Source organism: Microcebus murinus, chromosome 2, assembly GCF_040939455.1.
Source record: "Microcebus murinus isolate Inina chromosome 2, M.murinus_Inina_mat1.0, whole genome shotgun sequence".
Taxonomy (NCBI): Eukaryota; Metazoa; Chordata; class Mammalia; order Primates; family Cheirogaleidae; genus Microcebus; species Microcebus murinus.
The window spans coordinates 118,775,908-118,797,102 of NC_134105.1; the positions used below are offsets into that span (position 1 = coordinate 118,775,908).

Below are 21,195 nucleotides of genomic sequence, written 5' to 3' on the forward strand. Positions count from 1 at the left end.
TATAACTGTCTTGAGTTTATCAGTATCAAATATGAGTCAGGATTCAAAAGAAACAGCTTAATGAGTCACATTTAGCATTTTAAAAAATGAAGTAGGATAGAAAGTACCACAGAGTATCACAGTAAGGGAAATAAGTGAAAACCTTTTGTTACAGTTTTATATATCACCACCTCCAGAATACCCCCACACAAATACACAACTGAGACTTAAAATTTTTTGAATCTAAACTGGAAAACCTTAAGTCTAGAATAATAAATGGTTATGTAGACATTTCATATAGGGTCCTAAATTAGAGTTTTAGATTTCATTGACTTCTTCCTGCCCTCTTTTCCTCTTCCCTAAATTTATTATTATAAGTTCAAATTTTCATTTCAGCTTCCCTAATATAGGTTCATAACTATGAGTGTAATATATAATTCCCTAACATAGATATGCAATTGATATTTTAAATAAGACATGTTTGTTGATTATAAAAGTTTCTAAAATCCAGAGCTGTCCAAAAAATGGAAAGATGAGTATTTTTTTAAATTTCTTTTCATTGGTGATATTTTAGCATTGATTACATGAATGGTTATAGGTATTTGACTATAATATCATGAGTTCCATCATGATATGCTGTGCTGTGAAGGAGAAATTTTAAAGTTTTCTTGATATTGAGCTTAAAATATCCAAAAACATTCTTCAAAAAGTTTTCGTTAGGTCTTTGTTCAACTGCTTTGCTTTTAAAAATGTATATTTGGCAAAGTGACTATTTTTGTATATAGCTGGTGATATGCTAATTTATATATATGGAGCCTATATTAATTTGAAAAGTAACTTATCAACTTCTGTTACACAGTATTTCACATTGTAGCAGTGAGTGGCAAAAAAATTTTGGGGTGGAGGTAGTTGAACACAGTCCCAGATTCTTGAAGTGTTTTGTTTGGTTTTTAACCTTCTGGTCAAACTTTACAATATTTATTCATTAAGAGCTTCCTATTAATACATTCGTTTTGGGAAGAATTTAGTGTTTTTTACAGATTATTTTACTTCAATTTATAATGTAGGTAGTATACAGATGAAACACAAAGAAAAATGATACTTATTCCTTTATCATAGGATCAACGGCAAACTGAAGCCATCCAGTTGCTACAGGCACAGCTGACTAACATGACACTACTGGTTTCAAACTTATCAACAACAGTGGCAGAATTAAAACAGGAGGTAATTGTTACTCTAGTATTGTGAGACACAATGCATGTATGGCGGTTGTCATGAAGGCAAGCTTATTAACATGAATGTGGTACCTAAAAACTTTAACCAAGCAAAATTGTCATTTATAGAGAACTTTTTCAGAACAACAGAATGTGGAGTATTTAAGTTTTGGGAATATGTTAATTATCATAATATTTGTAAAACATGACTTTCATAATTTAGGTGTTACTTAGAAGTGTAAAACTATCCTAGTAGGCTGTTTGTGAACATTGATAGGAGCACATACTTCATTTTCAGTTCAAAAAGGCTTATAAAGTTGCTTAACTAAGCAAAAGTTTCATTGATTTAACAAAAATTTATTTAGCATCTAGCATATGTGAGACATGCACTGTATAGTCAGTCCTAGATTGTGACATACAGCAATGAATAGTCCCTGGCTTCACAGGATTTGTGTTCTGGGGAGGGATAGAATACATATAGTAAATTTATAAACTGGTGATAATTTCTCCTAGTGATAAGTGCTATGAAAAAAATGAAAAAAAAAGAGAAATGTATGTGTGTAGGGTGGTGGTGGTAAGGAATGCTACTTTAGCTAGAGTAATCTTGGAAGGCCTATCTGAGCAGGTAGTATTATTAGAACTGAGTGTTCAAGAGGCTCCTCAAGCAGCCACACATTGACTGGGATGAGAACAAACCTGTTATTAGCAGAACTAGGACAAAGGACCTGAGATCTGACACAGTGTAATGTGTTTGAGGGCAGAAAGAAAGCTAGTGTGGCTGTGAGTGAGAGAAGTGAGGCTGAGATATGAGTTGAAGATATTGGCAAGGGCCTGGTCATGTAGCACTTTGTTGGTAATTTAGAGTTTGAATATTATCTGAATCATTGTAAGTCATTGGAAAGTATTAAGTAAAGAAGTGTTATGGATCATGTCATTAATGCTTAACACTTTGAGAAACTTCCCACATGTTGCTCTGTGGACAATTGTCTGTTGGGGAACAGCAAAAGCAGAAGCAGAGAGAAAGCCAATTAGGCAGTGGTAGTAATCTGGGTGATGTGATGTTGGCTTGGACTAGGATTTTAAAAGTGGAGTATTGTACAAAATTATTGAATTCAGGATATATTTAAGAGGTAGAAAGACAAGCTTTGTTGAAAATGTTGGGTGTGAGGGGATGAGGAAATAAGGGTGATCTCTAGGTTTTTGCCTTAAATAATTGGGTGATTGGTGGTTCAGTTTTTTAAGATGAGAGAGACTGAGTGGAACACAATTTTCTTTTCTCCCTGAGGAGATAATGCAAATGGGAAAGCAAACCAAATGTGACAAAATATTAACAATTGGTCAACATAGATGAAAGGCATAAATATGTTTATTGTATTCTTTTTTAAACTTTTCCATAGATTTGAAAATTTTCAAAGGAAGAATTAGTAGGGAGAAAAAGAAAAAAAAGAAAAACATCGATTTAATGGTTCATTTTCAAAGAGCATGCCCTGCATTTATGATTTTGAAGCAAATTTAAATGTTTAAAATGATCTGTTCTTTGAATTTTAAATACCACTATGTTTTTTCTAATACGATTTACTATTATAATTTTTTAACCCATATCTCAGGTTTCAGATCGACAAAGCTATCTTGTCATATCTTTGATTCTTTGTGTTGTCTTGGGACTGATGCTTTGTATGCAGCGTTGTCGAAACACTTCTCAATTTGATGGAGACTATATTTCAAAACTTCCTAAAAGTAATCAGTATCCAAGCCCTAAAAGGTAATACCAGCATTATATTTCACAATTTTCCTTTTTTACTATGCTTTTTATATTTATGAGAAATTTTGACCAAATAAAGGGACACTGAGGTTTAATTCCTTTCCCCATTTGATTATATCGATACCAAAATATTTAAAAACATCATTGGGATATCTCCTTTTTTATTCCTGATGGAGCTTATTAGAGATTTCTCTTTTCTGCTTTTCGTTAGCTTAGCCAATGGCGTGTCAATCTTGTTTATTTTTTCAAAGAACCAACTTTTTGTTTTATTAATCTCCTGAATAGCTAATAAATGTTAAATTTGGCGTGAAAAAAAAAACAAAACAAAACAAAAAAAAAACATCATTGGGGTAGTGAGATAGTCCTATGCCTGGTTGGCTCTTTGAACTATAGTGAAAACTAAAAGTAAGTACATAAAACCCTTCAAATGTTTTGGATGAGAAAGAAATTCAAATGTAGAATTCAAAGGAGGAGGAAAATAGGTATTTTAATATAGTACCTTTAAGACAAAGATCTTTAATTTTTTTTTTTACTTGTATTAGCAATAACTAGAGTGTTAGAGTTAGACCTATTGGTATATACAGTTCTTAGTAGCCTCCATTTAGCCTCAACTACAGTTATATTTATGTGTAGTTTACTCATTTGATCCAATATTGATTTTTCTTAATATGTTAGGTGTTTCTCTTCCTATGATGATATGAATTTGAAAAGAAGAACTTCATTCCCACTCATCAGATCCAAGTCTCTACAGTTAACTGGCAAAGAAGGTAGATTTTTGTGGCTATGCAATATGTATATATAAACATGAAACTAGCTTACTTCTGGCATAAGTATAATGTCAGTATTGTGTTTGTGACCATCTGCATCACAAAACGGATACAAGTAGCCTTTGTATTTGTTCTATGTCAAAGCCACTTTATCATTTTCACATTTTATATCTGTCTTTGTTTCTAAAAGCCCAGAGGGTGGGGAGGCGGGCTTAGTTTGATTAGCAATTGGTAGCTTTGTTTGCACATGCTCCTGTTTAGAAGTATTTCTTTTTAGAAAGGGGTGTTTGAGAAAGTTCAACAGATATGGAAAACCTGAATGTGCTCCCATAGCATCCTGTGCTTATCTGCCTCCTCTTCTTGTACAGGTAGGACCCCTTTTGTCTCTAGTTTAGGACTGTGAGGCACTTCCTGAGCAAAAGTCTTATCTCTCTTATATAGCCCCAGAGCCTATTATTGGGTTCCATAGTCTAACACTCAATAAATACTTCCATTTAAATAAATATATTTATACTAAGTGGCTGTTTTCCTATTTCAGTATCTTTGTAATTAATGCTTATCAAGTGACTTAGAATTTGTCTTCATAGCAGTATTAAAATAATCAAATTAATTACATATTTCAATTACAAGTGCTTTCTTAATAATTATTGGCTGTTGTCTCTTTCTTTAGGATTTAGTAACCAAGTAGCATGTTTTGGTTGATTTAACCATTTAAGTAATCATTTCTAACCGTCACTGGTTTACAGTTATCACAGAGCTTTATAGACTTAACTCATTACATGTGTGTTTACTTAGGGCTAATAAATCTCTTCTTCCTACCTGCTTCTTTGTTTTTTTCTTTCTTTTGCAAGTGAAATTTGTAATTGAAGTATTACATACAAGAAAGTTAATTATCATATATAAAACTTGATTAATTTTCACAAATTGAACACAGCTGTGTAAACAATGCACAGAATAAGAAGCAGAACATTATCCAGTATGTCAAAAAGTTCCTTACTCTTTTGGTCACTAGTGACCCATTCACTTCCAGAGTAGTCAGTGTTTTAACTTTCAACTATTGTGAAATTCACCATGCTGTTGAGTGTAGTCATTTGTTTGTTCTTATTTATGTGCAGTATTGCATTATACAAATATATTGCATATTATTCATTTACATTTGGATTATTTTCATTTTGAGGCTATTACAGATCTTTCAGTGAACACCTATGTGCATTTCTTGAACTCCTGACCTCAAGCAATCCTCCTGCTTTGGCCTCCCAGAGTACTAGGATTATAGGCATGAGCCACTACACCCAGCCACATTTTTGTTAGGTATACACCTAAACATGGATGATTGTATATGTATGGTCAGTTTTAGTAAGTCACAGTTTTCCAGAGTGTTATGTGGATTCGCCCTTCTATCAGCTGTATATGAGAGCACTAGTTGCTCTACATGCCACTTAACATCTAGTATTTTTGGTCTTCAGCCATTCTGGTGCATGTATATGCATTCCTTATTTGAGCTATGTTCATATAATTAGGAAATAATGTTAGAAATATTTTTCCTTCTCAGTATATCTAGTCTTATTTAAAATTAAGTGAAATGACTCCTTTACAATTTCTGTCTTCTTTAACTCTTTAAGATCAAATAGAAGCCTTTTGCGCCTGATAATAGATTTACTTCTATTTTAAGTAACAGTGTTATCTTAGTTTATCTTTATAAGTAAAGAAAGCTGAGTACAGTAGGTAGGTACAGAACTAACTTTAATCCTGATTCTTGTGTTAGTTAATTCACTTATTTCTTCTCCTGTTTGAATTAGATCTCTTCTTATGACATTTATAATAGTCTGCTTAGATTTGACCTATCTTATACTTGCCTTATTTTCACTTCAAAGCTCTGTGAGAAGGGACCATATCTTGTTTTGTTTTGTTTTTAATTGTGGTTAAAAGCACATAAGCATAAAATTTACCATCTTAACCATTTTTAAGTGTATAGTTTAGTAATTTTAGGTATACCTAAATTTTAGGTATATTTACATTGTTGTACAACATATGTCCAGAATGTTTTCATTTTGCAAATCTGAAACTATGCCCATTAAACAACAACTCCCCCCTTTTCCCTCTTCCTAACCCCTGGTAAATACTATTCCATTTTCTGTTTCTATGAATTTAACTACTTTGGATTCTTCATATAAATGGAATCATACAGTATTTATCTTTCTGTGATTGGCTTATTTTACTTAACATAATGTCTTCATGTTTTATACATGTTATAGTATGTGACAGGATTTCCTTCCTTTTTAAAATTGAGTAACATTCCATTTTCATATATACCACATTTTCTTTATCCATTCATCTGTTGATGTACATTTGAGTTGCTTCTTCTCTTGGCTATTGTGCATAGGTACTTCTATGAACACGGGTATACAAATATCTCTTCGAGATCCTGATATCAGTTCTTTGGATATATAGCCAGAAGTGGGATTGCTGGATCATATAGTAGTTCTATTTTTAATTTTTGAAGCACCTGCATACTGTTTTCCATAATTATTACACCATTTTATAATTCTCCCATCAGCATAAGAGAGTTCCAGTTTCTCCCCCTCCTTATCAGCACTTGTTATTTTCTGGGTTTTTTTTGTAGCAGTCATCCAAATGGGTATGAAGTAATATAATATTATGATTTTTATTTGCATTTCTCTGATGATTAATTCAGTATGTTTTTCAATATACTTGTTGGCCATTTGTATACCTTCGTTAGAGAAATGTATGTTCAAGTCTTTTGCCCAGTTTTTAATTGTTGTTTGTTTTTTTTATTATGAAGTTGTAGGAGTTCTTAAAATGTTCTAGATTATAAACCCTGATTAAATATATGATTTGTAAATATTTTCTTTCATTCTGTACATTGCCTTTTCACTCTGTTGATTGTGTCCTTTGATGCACAGAGTTTTAAAGTTTGAAGTAGTTCCATTTATCTATTTTAATTTTGTTGCTTGTACTTTTGGTGTCATATCCAAGAATCATTGTTAATTCCAAAACCATGAAACTTTTCCCCTTTGTTTTCTTCTAGGAATTTTATAAATTTAGGTCTTTATTTAGGCCTTTGTTTTGTGTTAATTTTTGTATATGTTGTAAGAGTCCAATTTCATTCTTTTGCATGTGACTATCCAGTTTTCCCAGCACCATTTGTTGAAGAGACTGTCCTTTCCTCATTGAGTGGTTTTTACACTCTTGTTAAAGATCATTTGAACATATTCATGAGGGTTTATTTCTGGCCTCTTTATTTTATTCCATTGGTCTATCTGTCTTTACGCCACTACTAGCCATTACTACACTGCTTAGATTACTGTAGCTTTACAGTGTGTTTTGAAATCTGGAAGTATGAGTTCTCTAATTTGGTTCTTTTCAAAATTCTTTTGTTATTCAGGGTCTCTTGAGATTTCATACGAATTTTAGAGTGAATTTTCTATTTCTGCAGATAGTGCCCTTGGAATTTTGATAGAAATTGCATTGAATCTGTAGATTATTTTGAGTAGTATAGACATCCTAACAATGTTAAGGCTTTCATTCTATGAACACAGAATGTCTTTCCATGTATTTGTATCTTCTTTAATTTCTTTCATCAGTGTTGTTTTTTTTTCAGTGTACAAATCTTTACCTTTTGGTTAGGTTTATTCCTAAGTATGTTATTCTTTTTGATGCTATTGTAAATAGAATTGTTTTCTTAATTTCTTTTTCAGATTATTCATTGTAAATGTTTAGAAATGCAACTGAGTTTTGCTTGTTGATTTTATGTCCTGCAACTATGCTGTGAATTCATTTACTAGTTTTAATAGGCCTTTGTTTAAAAATCTTTAGGATTTTCCCCATGTCAGATCATGTCATCTGTGAACAGAGATAATTTTACTTATTAACAGTTTGCATACCTTTTGTTTTTCCTGCCTAATTTCCTTAGCTAGGACTTCCAGTACTATGTTGAGCAGAAACTACAGGAGCAGGCATCCTTGCCTTGTTTCTGAGCTTAGAGGAAATACTTTCAGTCTTTCACTGTTAAGTATGTGTATTTTTTTTTTTTTTAATTTTTGTTTTTCTTTTTGATTTGGTAGAGATGGGGTCTCACTGTGCTCAGGTTGGTGTTGAACCCCTGAGCTCCAGCTGCCTTGGCCTCCCAGAGAGCTAGGATTATAGGCATGAGCCACCGTGCCCAGCCTCACCATTAAGTATGATGTTAGTGTGGCTTTTCATAAATGGCCTTTATTATGTTGAGGTAGTTTCCTTCTATTACTCATTTATTGGTAAAGTTGCCCCTCTGTATCTATAGGTTTCACATGCACAGATTCAACCAACTGTGGATTGAAAATACGTGGGAACAAAAAACTAAAATATATCAATACAATAAAAAATAATACAAATAAAAAACCAATACAGTGTAACAACTATTTACATAGCATTGTATTTGGTATTATAGGTAATCTAGAGATGATTTAAAGTAGACAGGAGGATGTATGTAGGTTATATGCAAATATGCCATTTTATGTAAGGAACTTTAGCATCTTGAGGATTTTGGAATCCTTGGGTGGTGCTGGAACTAATCCCTGTGATACTGAGGGATGACTGTTTTTATCATGACAGTGTGTTGAATCTTGTCACATGCTTTTTCTGTTATCAATGAGAAGATTGTATGTTTTTTGTTTTTCAATCCGTTAATGTGGTATTTTACATTGATTTGTTTTCTTATGTTGAACCATCTTTGCATTCCAGGAATAAATCCCACTTAGTTATGGTGTGTAATCTTGTTAACATGCTATTGAATTTGGTTTACTAGTTATTTTGTTGAGAATTTTTGCATCATTGTTCATAATGAATATTGGTCTGCAGTTTTCTTGGTAGTGTCTGTCTGGCCTTTGGTTATCAGGGTAATGGTGGCCTCACAGTGAGCTTGAAAGTGTTCTCTCCTCTTCAATTTTTGGAAGAGTTTTAGGATTGGTGTTGATTCTTTAAATGTTTGGTACAATTCTCCAATGAAGCCATCTGTTTCTGGGATTATTTTTGTTGTTGGGAAATTTTTTATTACTTTATTTATTATTCAGTGTATTTACTCATTATTGGTCTTTTCAGATTTTTTTTTTTTTTGAAATGGTATCTCACTATGTTGCCCAGGAGGGCCTTGAGCTCCCAGGCTCAAGCTTTCAGCCACCCAAGTAGCTGGGACTACAGGTGTGCTCCACCATGCTGAGATCTTCTATTTCTTCATGAGTCAGTCATGGGAGGTTGTGTATTTCTAGGAATTTATCCAGTTTGTTGGTGTACAATTGTTTATATTAATCTTTTATAATCCTTTTTATTTCCATGGCATCAGTAGTAATGTCTCATGTCTTATTTTTATATTAAGCTTAGTATTTTGTACAAAGTTGATATGTATTAATATGGAATTGGCAAATTACATAATTTCTTACCTATTAAGTATTTGAGATTGTGTAATAACTGGAATTAGATGTTTCATGTTGTAACATAAATTATGTAATTCATTATAAATTTTCTTCTCAATGTTCTTCCTCTTTCTCTTCCTCAAATTTATGCTTTGATTTGCAACTGTTACTTTTATTGACCATCCAGATGGACCACAATTGTTTTGATTTTGAAACACATTTTTGTGAAATAAGAGAAATGAAAAAAAGGTTTATAAAACTAAATTATACAAGTCATTGAATAATTATAATGTGAACATCTGTGTATCTAACACCCAGATCAAGAAATGTCACATGGCTAGCACTCTTGGTATTCTTGGTCCCAGAAGTAACTACTATCCATAATTCGAATTGTGCCTGGCTTTGAGCTTTGTATAAGTGGAATGTACTCTTTTTTGTCTCTTTCATTCAGCATTGTATTTTAAAGGTTTATATTCATAATTGCATTCCATTTTCAATATTGTATAGTATTTCAGTGACTGATTAAATCACAATACATTCATCCATTCTGCTGTTGTTTATAGCTTGGGGTGTTACAAATAATGCTATTTATAAATGGTTTTTTGTTTGTATACTAGAACATGTTTGCATGAGTTTCTCCAGGAATATTATGTAAATGTAAAATTTCTAGGTTGTGGCTTGTAACCTATGCTTATCTGCAAGTTTTGAGATAATGGCAAACTTTTCTAAAGTGGTTCTATCAGTTTATGCTTCCACCAGTACTATGGGAGTTTCAATTGTTCTGCATGCTTGAAGCTCTGACTCAGGTGGGGCAAAGGCAATATATGTAACTTAAACATTTATACCCCTATTATATACTGGAAAAAATACATACATAAATAAAATGTTAACCTCATTGCAGCTGTAATTTGCATATACCTGATTACTAATGAGGTTGACCTTCATATGCCTTTTGATCATTTGGCTTTTTAAAGATTTTTCCTGTTATTTTGTTGGGTTGTCTTTTTTTTTAATGGTTTATGATTCTTTTTAGGATTTGGATTCTATATGTTGGTTGGTTAAATATGTTACAGATATCTTATTTCACTTTGAGACTTTTTACTTTCTTTACATGGAATCTTTTAAATAAGAGGAAGCTCTTAATGTTACAAAATCTGTGGGTTGTTTTTTTTTTTCCATTGTAGTTCATGCTTCTTTATTTCTTGTTTTAACAGAATTTTTTACTCCAGGCTTATGGGTGCTATTCTCTTGTATTTTCTTTTAAATGTTTATTTTGTCTTTGATTTTTGGATCCTTAATCCAACTGGAATTGATTTTTTGTGTGTGTGTATTAGATAGGGGTTCCAGTATAACATTTTACATGGAAAATCAATTATCTTGGGTTTCGTGGCCATGATTGGCTCTTTGCATTTCCATGTAAATTTACAATCAACTACTAAATGTTTCATCCAACGAAAAAAGCTTTTGGTTGAGATTACTTTGACTCTACAAATCAGTTTGGGAAGAACATTGTATATCTGTGTTGGGGGTGTGTGTGTGTGTGTGTTTATTGCTCGTATGTAGAAATACAATAGATTTTGGTGCTGTTGAGTTCCATGTCCTTATTGAGCCTCTGCCTGCTGAATTTATTCATTTCTGATAAAGGGGTATTAAAGTCTCTGACTATGATAGTGGATTCATCTCTTTCTTTTTGCAGTTCTATTAGTTTTTGCCTCACATTTTGATGCTGTGTTGTAAGATGCATCCACATTAAGGATCATTATGTGTTCTTGAAGTATTGACCCCTTTATCATTATGTAACTCCCCTCTTTATCACTGATATCCTTTATTTGAAGTCTGCTGTGTCTGCAATTAATACAGCTACTACTGCTTTGTTTTGGTTTATATTCTCCTGGTATATCTTTCTACATTTATTTATTTTAACCTATATGTATCTTTTTATTTGAAGTGGTTTTCTTATATACAACATATATTTGGGCTTGAATTTTGACTCACTCTGACAATCTCTACCTTTTAATTGGTGTATTTAGACTGTTGTTTAAAATGATTATTGATATATTTGGCTTAATATCTACCACATTTGTTACTGTTTTATATTTGTTTTTTGTTAATGTTTTTGTTTTTTTACACTTTTTCTGCCTTTTGTGGTTTTAATTGAGCATTTTTACTTTTTTTAGTGGTTGCCATAGAGTTTGTAATACATATTTACAACTGATCCAAGTCCACTTTCAGATAACACTGTATCTCTTCACAAGTAGTGTGAGTACTTTATATTAAAACAAAATAATCCTAAGTCTTCCCTCCCATGCCTTGTATCATTGCTGTCATGAATTTCACTTATACATAGGCTTATGCATACACACACAAACACACACACACACACACACAAGCACGATTGATACAATGTTGCTATTGTAATATTTTGAACAAACTGTTATCTATTAGATCTGCAGTCCCCAACCCCTGAGCCATGGCCTGGTACCGGTTTGTGGCCTGTTAGGGACTGGGTCGTGCATCACTGCCTGAGCTAACTCTACCCCACCTCCCGTAGAAAAATGGTCTTCGGTGAAACCAGTCCCTGGTACCAAAAAAACGCTGGGGACTGCTATGTTAGATTAATGAAGAATGAGAAAAATAAAAGTTTTTATTTTATCTTCCTTTTTCAATGCTCTGTCTTTATGTAGATCTGGTTTTCTGATCTATGTAATTTTTCTTTTCTCTGAAAAACTTATTTTAACATTTTTTGCAAGGCAGGTCTATTGGCAACAAATTTCCTCAATTTTTGTTTGTCTGAGAAAATATTTCTCCTTCACTTCTGAAGAGTAGAGGAGCAAAGATAAGAATTAGATCTGACTTCAGAAACCAAAACAATTTTGGGAAATTCTCAGTAATTATTTCTTCTATTCCTTCCTCTTTTTCTGTTATTCCCTTGTGTTTATATCTTTTATAATTATTATGCAGTTCTTACATACTTGGTTCTATCTTTTCAGTCCTTTTTTTTCTCTTTGCTTTTCAGTGTTTATAAAAATTTCTATTGTCATATCATCAAATTCAAGGATTCTTCTTCAGCCATGTCCAGTCTACTAATGGGTCCGTCAGAGGCACTCTTCATTTCTGTTATCATGTTGTTGATCTCTAGCATTTATTTTTTATTCTTTCTTAGAATTTTCATCCCTCTGCTTACATTATCCATCTGTTCTTGCATGTTGTCTACTTTTTTCATTTAAAACACTTAGCATATTATTGGAAATGACCTGCGGTGGTGTTAAGAAAATAGACACTATAAATTGTTTCAGCAAGGCAAAACCTTTATTTTTGTCAGAAGGGTGCCTAGCGGCAGTCAGAGTAACCAACCAGCGTGCACTATAGGGATTTTTGTTTACCTTTTATCTCTAACGCAGACCTATGGCTGTGTCTCATCTCATTGGCCGGGATGTTGACCACATAATTTTGTTCTTATCCGACGGGCTAAGGTATGTTATTAAAACACAAAGGAAGAGGAGGTAGGGGGCTCTTAGTGTAAATATTTATAGTTGGCGGGCTAAGACACAAAGGAAGAAGAGGTAGGGGGCTGTTAGTGTAGTAAATATTTAAAGTTGGTGGACTAGTCAGGTAAAATAAGGAACATAAAGGCTCTGGTAAAATAGTGTCTCCTGAAGTCAGGCCTTATTAAGAATACTCTGGTGTATTTCAAAATGGGAAGGACCTGGTTGTGCTCCTGGAAATAAAATTCATAAAAGTGTGAGGTCCCTAACCCCACCCTGACTCAGTCCCTCTGGAGCTTTTAACTCACAGTCTTGTCCGCACAGAGCCTCCAGCAATTCATCAATTTAGGTTTCCATACCAAGGTGCTGGTTCTCTCAGAGGTGTCTGCTTCTAGATTTCTGCTCCAGCAAGTTGTGATTCTCTGTATCCACCTGTCTGTGGATAATAGTTTGCCCTGTGACCTCACATCTCTGATAGACCTAAGAAGAGTTGGTTTTTCAGTTTGTTCAGCTTTTTACTTGTTAGGACAAAGTGGCATCCTCTATGCATCCTACATGCTGGACCAGAAACCAGAAGTCCCTAGATTTTTATATGATTTTTACATTTAATGTAAACAGTGTTTTACTGGAGTAGTTCGTTTGTAGGTTATTTTGGATTTTCCGTTAATTCAGGTACATCTTCTGAGAATAAAGACAATTTTGTTTCTTCTTTGCCAATCCTTATAGCTGCTATTTCCTTTGCTTTCCTAACTTTGATGGTAGCATTTTCAGCAGTGGTGAGCAGAAGTGGTTGACAGGCATCTTTGTCTTGTTCCCAAAGAGAAAGCTTTCAGTGTTTTACTATTAAGTATTATATTTGTCATAGATGTTTTGTAGATAATCCTTTATCTGAGGAAATTCCCCTCTATTCCTAGCTAATAGTTCCCTTCCCCGTGAATCTGTTTAATTTTGCCATTACTTTTTTTTTTTAGCATCTTTTGAGGTGATAATTTTTTGTTATGTTAGGTTATGGAAATTCCCCTCTATTCCTAGCTAATAGTTCCCTTCCCCATGAATCTGTTTAATTTTGCCATTACTTTTTTTTAGCATCTTTTGAGGTGATAATTTTTTGTTAGGTTATGGAAATGAATTACATTAATTTGTTTTCTAATGTTAAGCTTTTATTGCATTCTTAAATATCAGTTGGTCATGATAGATATATGTGTATGAATTTTGTACTATATATGTTATGTTTACATATTTATGTTTGATAATTATTTAAGAATTTTGCATCTATTATTCATGAATAAGATTGGCATGAAATGTTTTATTTCTCATGCTCAGTTTTGATACATAAGGCTTATAAAAGTTAGATAGGCAATTTCTATCCCTTTTTCTCCCTGTTCTCAGGAGGAGCTTATTTCTTTTTTGAATCAGTAAAGATATGTAGGTTTGGAATTTTTGTAAAAGGAATTTTGGACCTTTAACTCAGGTTCTGGGAGTTGGGTTTTCTTGTCACCTTAAATTGTAAATTTCAGAAACTCATTCATTTCATCTGAATGTTAAAATTTATTAGTGCAATGGTGTTCACATCTTATCTTTTGCCTGTTGTCTGTTCTTTTTTCCCCCTTTCTTTTCTTCATTAAGATTTTTTGTTGGGGAGGAAGTAGATATTTATTTCCTTTTTATTTTCAGTAGGTTGGAAGTTATACGCTGTTTTTGTTCTTTTATTGGTTACCCCAGAAACTATGCATACTTATCAAAGTCTAAAGTTAATACTTTTACCACCTCCTGTACAATATGAAGATCTTAAAACTCTTACTTATCCCCAACCTGATTTATATATTATTATTCTTGTTATTTAGTTCTCTTTCTTTTTTTCTTAATTTTAACTCACTAAGGTATTATTATTACTTTTTTACATTTAATGTTTATGTAAAAATTTACCCACACATCTACTAATTTCTTTATTCTTCAGATCTTTGTCACTAATTCCCTTAAACTTGAAATACTCTTTCCCTCCCTCCCTCCCTCCCTCCCTCCCTCCCTCCCTCCCTCCTATTTGAGATTTCTTGGGCCCTTTGAATCTCTGGATTGGTAGTTATCTGCCATCATCTCCCCCCCACCCCCACATATTACCTCTGCCCCATTCTCTTAGATTCTTGAATTTAATTAAACATGTTAGTCCTTCTCCCTGTATACCCTTTTGTCTTATCCACTTTCCATCCATCTCTTTGCCTTTTTTGCTGTGTTTTTATTTTGGGTTTTGTTTTGTTTTGTTTTTTGAGACAGTCTTGCTTTGTTGCCCAGGCTAAAGTGCAGTGGCATCATCATAGCTCTCTACAGCCTCCAACTCCTGGGCTCAAGCAATTCTCCAGCCTCAGCCTCATGAGTCCTTGGAATACAGGAGCATGCCACCACGCCTGGCTAAATTTTCTGTTTTTTGTAGAGATGGAGTTTCACGGTGTTGCTCAGATCAGCTTCAAGCGATCCTCCCCCTTGGCCTCCCAAAGTGCTAGGATTACAGATGTGTGCCACCACACCTGGCTATTGCTATATTTTGAATGAATTCTTCTGATTTGTCTTCCAGGCCAGCAGTCATTTGTGTCTAGTGTGTTATTAAATTAATTCATTGAGTTTTTAATTTCAGGTTTTTTTTTCATTTCTAGGAGTTGTGTTTATAGTTTTTTTAAACATTCAGGTCTTTTTTTCTTATTTTAGATTTCCTGCAAATATTTCAAGCTTGTTTCTTATTTAAACATAGTAAGTGTAATTGTCTTTATAATTTGTATTTGATAGTTTTACATCTTATTTTTTTTTGTGAATCTGTTCATTAATGGTCTTTGTAGGTAGGCTCTTGCTGGAGATGTGTTTTGTCTTTATGTGTTACTCCTTCTCTTTGAGAAATTATTTGTAGAGATAATTTGAGGGCTATAGTTTCTTACTCCAGAGGGAATTTGTATTCACTTTACATTCATGTAACATTTTACATTCATGGCTTGAGGTTATTGTACCACCAGATGATAGGCGTTTGGCCTGGAAGTCCACAAATGGTTTAGTTTTTTCCCTGAAGATAGAGTTCATTTTCCCCTGGGCCTTGGGAGGCCCAGCTTATCATGTAGAAGGAGAGGGTATCTTATTAGACTACTACTTTGGATAGGCCCTGGAAACTGATTTCTGATCTAGTCCCTTCTGATACTATCAGAACCAGAGTTTGTATATTCTTGCATTGGCAAATGCTCTCAGAACAAAAATGACTTCTGTGTTCCACTTGACCGTCTCAGTTCCCACTTGTCTTTCAGTTTTGACCTAGGGATTATTTACTTTCTTTGCAGCTGTTAAATGCTTTTAGTGATTTTTTTTGTTGTTGTTTTAAACCCATCATAGTTGGTTGCTTTTAGTGGAGAGTTTGATCTGAATAACATAACCATTCCTAGAAGTAGACATCATGTTTTTTTAAAAAGCAATTTAAGATTAGTAATCTGATAGAAATGACTGTTTAGAGGAATGTTTTGATGTTTTCACATATTTGAACACTTTCTGAAGAAATCTCCAAGGTATAATGTAAAAAATTATAATTGGTTGAATTGTGTTAAATTAAGAAATTTCCTATATGTGAGTGAAGGTTTTATACTAAATTTTTTACTTATAAATTTCTGTCTCTGTATTACTTAAATTGTTTACTTTTAATGGGTTGAATAGGACTAAAGTCTTATGACCCTTATTTTATGAGTGTACCTTGGCAGTGTGGGGATTGGGTAGGGATATCCTGAATGTGCTTAAAGTAATCAAATCTTAGAAACTTTTAACAAAAACTAATAGATCTGATTTTCTTGCTATGCCAGAAGTGTTTGTTTATTATTGCTTGGTTATATATATATTGCATGTTTCAATCTATTTTTAGATTTTGGAGTTCATAGTTTTAATCATAGTAATAAACAATTAGAAAAAAATTTCTTGGATTTCTTTTTATATGTATGTTCCCTTAACTGGCTTCCTTATATGATCACAGCTGCTTGTTGCACATTGTTAATCCATCTTTTCAACACAATATAGAGTTTAGTTTTTTTGGAAATATTTAACTGATCTGTAGGTTTGGTGTTAGCTTATCCAGAAATGTTATTTTTCTCATCAGGTAAGAAAGTACGGCCCAAAGAAAAAGCCTTACTGTGTTGGTCGATAATGAGATATTGGTTGAAAACTTAAGGAAATATAGTTATATACCATTAAATTATACTTGTTAAGTATAAAAACTTAACAAGAAAACATAGATATATGTTGTCAGTTGTACTTGGTAAATAATAAGAACTTAACAAGGAAGTTCAATTATTTGAAGATCCAAAATAAGAATGGTACTATCTCCCACCTTGCCTCTTTAGGCTTACTAATTTAAAATGTATAAATATATGGTTAACTCGGTATAAATATAAATTAATTGGTTCTATTAATAAAATCACTAAGGGATGATTTTTTCTTTTAGTATTTAATTATAACATAATCCACTTTACATTTTACATCTGCTTTTTTTTCTTACAGTAGATCCAAATGATTTGTACATTGTAGAACCCCTTAAGTTCTCTCCAGAAAAAAAGGTAATATTTTGTTTATTTTTAAGTTAATTAGTATGTCATGTGGTAATAAGTGAAGAAATAGGTTGAAAGGTTTAATATAACCTTTAAGTAATCCTTAACTTATGTTTATTTTCAATCATGGTAATGGTGTAAATAAATGTTTATAGGGATCAGCAAACTGTGACCCACAAGCCATATGTGGCCTGTGGCCTATTTTGTTCTATGAGCCAGGAGCCAAGAAGAGTTTTCTCATTTTTAAAGAGATATAAAATAAAACAAAGAATATGCAAGGGAGATAGAATGTGACCTGCAAAGCCTATTTACTATCCAGTCCTTTACAGAAAAAGTTTGCTGATCCTTAGATGATAGTCATTATTAATTGAGTATCTAATACATGCTAGGCATAGTACATGTACTATTTCAGTAATTTTCACATTAAGTTTAACTGATTTTGATTAGCAAGAATTATCTCTAAGGGAAAGAACTTGGGCTTTACAGTCAAATAGCCTAAGATTCAATTCCAGCCAAGCCACTTACCTTTGTAACTTGGGCAAGGAGTCAATCCTCTGAACCTTGGTTTTCTCATTTAGGAACCAAGGATAAAATACCCACCTTTCAGGGTTAGTAAGGTACACATGAAAGCAGCCTGTACAATATCTGGCATATAGTAGGTATTCAGATGTTAGTGGTCACTCCCTGAGTCACAGGAAGCAGGTAAGAAATTTAAAGAGTTTTGATTGAATAGTATTTACAGAATGAGAAGGTAATTGATAGTAGCTGTACAGAACATGACTGTGTGTGTGTATCTACGTATGCTGATTGTAATACTGTTTTATTTTCACCAGGAGGTGGCAACTTTTCTCCATTAGCCCAGCTATCTAGATGTCTGATAAGGTAACTATGGGAGTTCTCTTTCCTAACCTTTGTTTTACTTGTATTATAGAAGAAACGCTGCAAGTACAAAATTGAAAAAATTGAGACCATAAAGTCTGCAGATCCATTGCATCCTATAGCCAATGGAGACATAAAAGGAAGGAAGCCCTTTACGAACCAGAGAGATTTTTCTAATATGGGGGAAGTTTATCACTCTTCTTATAAGGGTCCTCCATCTGAAGGAAGCTCAGAAACTTCATCACAATCAGAAGAGTCCTATTTTTGTGGCATTTCAGCTTGCACAAGTCTGTGCAATGGACAGTCTCAAAAGACAAAAACTGAGAAGAGGGCCTTAAAACGAAGGCGATCTAAAGTCCAAGACCAAGGAAAATTGATAAAAACTCTAATACAGACTAAGTCGGGATCATTGCCGAGTCTTCATGATATAATCAAAGGAAACAAAGAGATCACCGTGGGAACATTTGGTGTTACAGCAGTCTCGGGACATACCTAAAATCAATTGAACTTTTCATACTGGAGACTTTTTTTGTTCTTTGAAGAACAGTCTGTGGTATTTGAAGGGTTTGGGGAGGGAGAAAATATTAATGGGAAAAGTATTCAGAAATTATGGTTTCTGCCTTTTTAAAAAGTAGATGGAATTGTGTCAATCTTGGTTAATGAGCTGCAGTTTTACAAGGCTGATCACTTCCTACAAGGACAATGGTAGACATTTTATAAAGATGTTTTTTCACAAATTACTGGGACAAAAGTAATTTGGAAGCCCAGCTCCTTGGGTGGGATAGGAATGAAAGCCTAAACCTCTTCCTTTAGCTTTGTTCCTATTTCTTGCACCTTCCCATATTTATGTGCCTTTTGTCTATTTATAATGCCACTGGAAGAGGAGGGAGAACCTTTTCTGTCATTTGATTTCTTTTATAACTTTGTTAGGTTTTTGAAGTTGCAAACACTACAAGGCTTTTAAGGTGGTCTGTGCCTGAAGCTCGGCAGTGTGGGTCAGACAGTGTAAAAATCCTAAAGACTTGCCAACTAGATCTCTGTTTAGCAAACTCACTGGAAATAAACAAGTGCTGGATTTTTAAATTCTGATCTTTTAGGTAAATGGTGATGCTTGTTTATCTTATTTTCATCTAATTTATTCAGACTTTGTCCTTAGTTACTAACTCAATGAGGGAAAAATACACCAAACTACAAGGTTTTTTTTTTGCAAATAACTGGTACTTGCAAAAAAATTTTTGATAAATTCACCTTTTAAACACATTTCACCATTTGTGAAGATTTTCTTTAGCTGCATTGCGTTTTAAAGGTTCATAGTAAACACTAATTTTCCAAAGTTTCATATCACAGTTTTCTATTACTACAAATATAAAATTTGAGGATTTAGCAAATGAGCCAGGTCTCATATGATACAATCACTGCCTATGTACATATACACAGATCCAGCTAGTGAGTTTGTCAAGCCTTGTCTAATTGGTTAAGTCTAAAGAGATCATTATTCCTTGATGTTTGCTTTGTATTGGCTACAAATGTGCAGAGGTATACATGGTGATGTCAATATGTCTGTCTTCATTTGTGTTTTTTCTTTAAAAAATAATTAGCAGTGACTATTTGAATTAAATGATTTCTCAGTGTGTGATTGTATAGTAATGAATGAAAGTGGAACATGTTTCTTTTTGAAAGGGAGAGAATTTACCATTTTGTGTTGTGAGATTTAAGTTATAACTTATTGAGCACTTTTAGTAATACTTTTTAAACATGTCTAATACCTTTCTTGGGTATTGTTTGTAATGTGACTTATTTAAAGCCTTTTTTGTTTGTTTAAGTTGCTGCTTTAGGTTAACAGTATGTTTTAGACGATTTAACTTTTTTTCCAGTCTGCACAATTAGCCATTCAGAGCAAGAGGGCCTGATTGTATAGATGCCCCTTGAAAAGAGGTCCAGATGAGAGCAGATGTAGAGCAGGAAGTTACATGATCTGTGTGTTGTGGAAAGAGGACTTTCAGTATGTAACTACAGAGCTGTAGTGCCATTAGAAACTGTGAATTTCCAAATAAATCTGAACACTTGTCTTTATTAATTACTGGTTCTTCTGTCTTTTGAAAGAGAACACACAAATTTATTACTAACCTCTGGATAGAGATTTAGGTTTTTGCCACTTTTAAAGCTGAGTATAGTATTAATAGCATCCCATTAAATATTAATCACATTTCAGCCAACTATGAAATGTGATTATACTTTCACATAAACACTTTGTTCCCTGTACTATCATAATTTCACCTTTTCAAACACTAAAATGATAGTTTTGAATGTTTATTAGAATACTTTAAGAATACTATTTTTTTAAATTTTTCTATATCTAAATAGAACATAATATTTTGCAATTTGGAGTTTATTTTTTTTCTCTCTGAAATTATAACTACATGAGAGAAAAGAAACAAGGACTGAAAATTCTTGCCAATAGTAGATTTGTGCCTAGGTAAGAAATATATATATATATATATAAAATATGGGCTTTTAATGTTCCCCTATGAACAGCCTCATTTTATTTCTTCTCATGTTAAGTAAAGCATTAAAACACCAAGGATGCAAAGTAAGACAGTTCTTTTAATTGGATTTTTAAAAATATTAAAGTTATACATACATATAATTTGAGAAATTAAATAATTTTCCAAGCTTGCACAGAAAAACAGCAGTTCTCTACTCTGTGCTGTTTCATACCTCCACCCCCACCGACTTTTCCCCCCACAAAGGATTTCTTGCTTCCTAATAGCAACCATTTTTGACTCTGTGTCTCCACTTACCGTGCTTATTATCTGTTTATTGATTTTCCATTTTCAGGTGTGTTCCCATTTGAATATATAAACTCATAGGCATGAACATGAAACAGATATAAACTTGACCTAGTTAGATCTATTTAAAGTCACAGTATATTAGGTAACATGTCACTTTAGAAATAATGCTTTTTTAACTCATAGAACAAAGTTATTAAACACCTTACATGCTTTTCTCCAACTTCTTGATTTGAAAAATTGCAAATCTACAGAAAAATTGAACCATCCATGCACCTTTACCCAGATTTAGTAGTTGTTAACCTTTTTAGTTTTCTTTGTTTATGTATCTGTTTTATCTATATTTATGT

General features: G+C 33.1%; 1 protein-coding gene across 5 annotated transcripts in view; it reads left to right on the forward strand.

The window, feature by feature from the left end:
* SUCO (SUN domain containing ossification factor) overlaps positions 1 to 20,133 on the forward strand; it is an 87,769-nt gene extending 67,636 nt beyond the window's left edge. For 3 of the 5 annotated variants that reach the window (XM_012765120.3, XM_076000389.1, XM_012765121.3), the window contains 5 exons: positions 1,099 to 1,203; positions 2,801 to 2,955; positions 3,631 to 3,722; positions 17,131 to 17,186; positions 18,109 to 20,133. In XM_012765120.3, coding sequence (XP_012620574.2) covers positions 1,099 to 1,203; positions 2,801 to 2,955; positions 3,631 to 3,722; positions 17,131 to 17,186; positions 18,109 to 18,552 — 852 coding nt within the window. In that variant the 3' untranslated portion in view covers positions 18,553 to 20,133. Of the gene's footprint in view, positions 1 to 1,098; positions 1,204 to 2,800; positions 2,956 to 3,630; positions 3,723 to 3,999; positions 4,091 to 17,130; positions 17,187 to 18,108 lie in introns of those variants that run through there. The other 2 variants (XR_001154267.2, XM_012765119.2) reach the window with 2 other exon arrangements.
* The last annotated feature ends 1,062 nt before the right edge of the window (positions 20,134 to 21,195 follow it).